This window comes from Triticum aestivum, unplaced genomic scaffold, assembly GCF_018294505.1.
Source record: "Triticum aestivum cultivar Chinese Spring unplaced genomic scaffold, IWGSC CS RefSeq v2.1 scaffold235898, whole genome shotgun sequence".
NCBI classification, from domain to species: domain Eukaryota; kingdom Viridiplantae; phylum Streptophyta; class Magnoliopsida; order Poales; family Poaceae; genus Triticum; species Triticum aestivum.
This window is the reverse complement of record NW_025285658.1, coordinates 1-1,137: the sequence shown is the minus strand read 5'-3', so window position 1 is coordinate 1,137 and position 1,137 is coordinate 1. Positions and strand designations below refer to the sequence as shown.

The 1,137-nt window shown below is 43.7% G+C and overlaps 1 protein-coding gene across 3 annotated transcripts; it reads right to left on the bottom strand.

Moving 5' to 3' along the window:
- Positions 1-75: 75 nt before the first annotated feature.
- On the bottom strand, positions 76-1,119 carry LOC123178675 (uncharacterized). Of its 3 annotated transcripts, none has more exons than XR_006489765.1 (3): positions 928-1,114; positions 662-840; positions 76-554 (listed from the first exon to the last, which is right to left on the bottom strand). XR_006489765.1 is itself a non-coding variant. In XM_044591480.1 (3 exons), exons 1-3 carry the CDS (start codon positions 961-963, stop codon positions 423-425), a joined length of 357 nt encoding a protein of 118 aa, XP_044447415.1. In that variant the 5' UTR covers positions 964-1,119; the 3' UTR covers positions 76-422. The 3 variants fall into 3 exon arrangements, 2 of the variants coding, with proteins under 2 accessions (XP_044447415.1, XP_044447416.1); XM_044591480.1 differs by having other exon boundaries at positions 662-802; positions 880-1,119; XM_044591481.1 differs by having other exon boundaries at positions 662-835; positions 928-1,099.
- Between the last annotated feature and the right edge of the window lie 18 nt (positions 1,120-1,137).

Sequence of the window (1,137 nt, the reverse complement as noted above, 5' to 3'; positions counted from 1 at the left end):
AGTCGTTCGGTTCGATTAACAGCCACTCGCTAAAACTCACTGTTTGCTGTCCAATGTTAACATCGCAAAATGGTATGATGAGATGCCCAAATGGTCTAGATATTCAGTTTGCGGGACTTGCAGTACACTAGCGGCCGTGCATCAACACATCTTCAGCCACAAATAGCCAAGAAGAGAGACATGCCGGTGGCAGCAAACAAACAGAGACTACAACATGTAAACAAAGCCTCTACTGAAAATTGCTAAAGCTAGAGCTAGAACATCATGATGTGCCGCCGTGATTCGCTTAACTATCTGGGCAAGCTGAAAAGCTGAACAGACATGGCGAGACCGAGGTCCCCTGCCACTTTGATAGTCACCGAGCGAGCGTTGTGCCAGTTAGGTATCTCATTGTGATCCATATATATACATAGCACGTCAAATCAGCAAGGCACCGATTTTCTGCTCCGATCTTCAACAGTAGCACCGGCACCAATTCTCTGAGCCGAACTGGCAATGACTGCAGCACTAATTGCGAGATTCAGGCAACATAGCCAGTATAAATAAATTGATGCCTGAAAGTTGCGCATGCATAATTGTCATAACAGCATTTTGCACACTGTATAACCACTTAAACTGTGTAACCACTGTATAATGCTTACAACATAGAGAAATAACATACCAGAAGTTGATGTTCATTTGCACGAAAATGCTCAGCAAACAAATACTCCCTCTTAATTTTAGACTGAGGTTGTAGGTTTTGCGTTGCCACATGACTGTTGATTTGATCATGCCCTGCTCCAGCTTTGACCCATGTTTTGTTCTGCTCGCCAATAATACAAACTGTGATGTTCTTCTGCTCTACAGAAAGGGTTAAATGCTGAAGTTAGAGATCGGTACCAGGAGGCTATCGGAGCTGAAGACCTGAAGGCGATTGACAGAGGGTACAGTGATGATCGCCGAATAGAAACAATTGAGCAGCATTCACTAAGAAAGATTATCTTGCAGGTCATCAGAAATGCAAGAGCAGAAATCATCTTCGTCGTCTTCCACCACAGAGAAGCCTTCAAATTCGACATGCACTTGGCCATTGATCTCGCTGTTAGGCTCAACAAGAGGGGGAATGTTGAATTACAAAAATGTACATATGTAGCATCT

Excerpts from the sequence above, each read along its gene's own strand:
- LOC123178675 (XM_044591480.1), bottom strand. The coding sequence starts at position 963 with ATGCTGCTCAATTGTTTCTATTCGGCGATCATCACTGTACCCTCTGTC. Across the intron at positions 803-879 it reads TCAGCTCCGATAGCCTCCTG|AACAAAACATGGGTCAAAGC; the intron begins GTACCGATCTCT and ends ATTGGCGAGCAG. Across the intron at positions 555-661 it reads CAAATGAACATCAACTTCTG|GCATCAATTTATTTATACTG; the intron begins GTATGTTATTTC and ends CGCAACTTTCAG.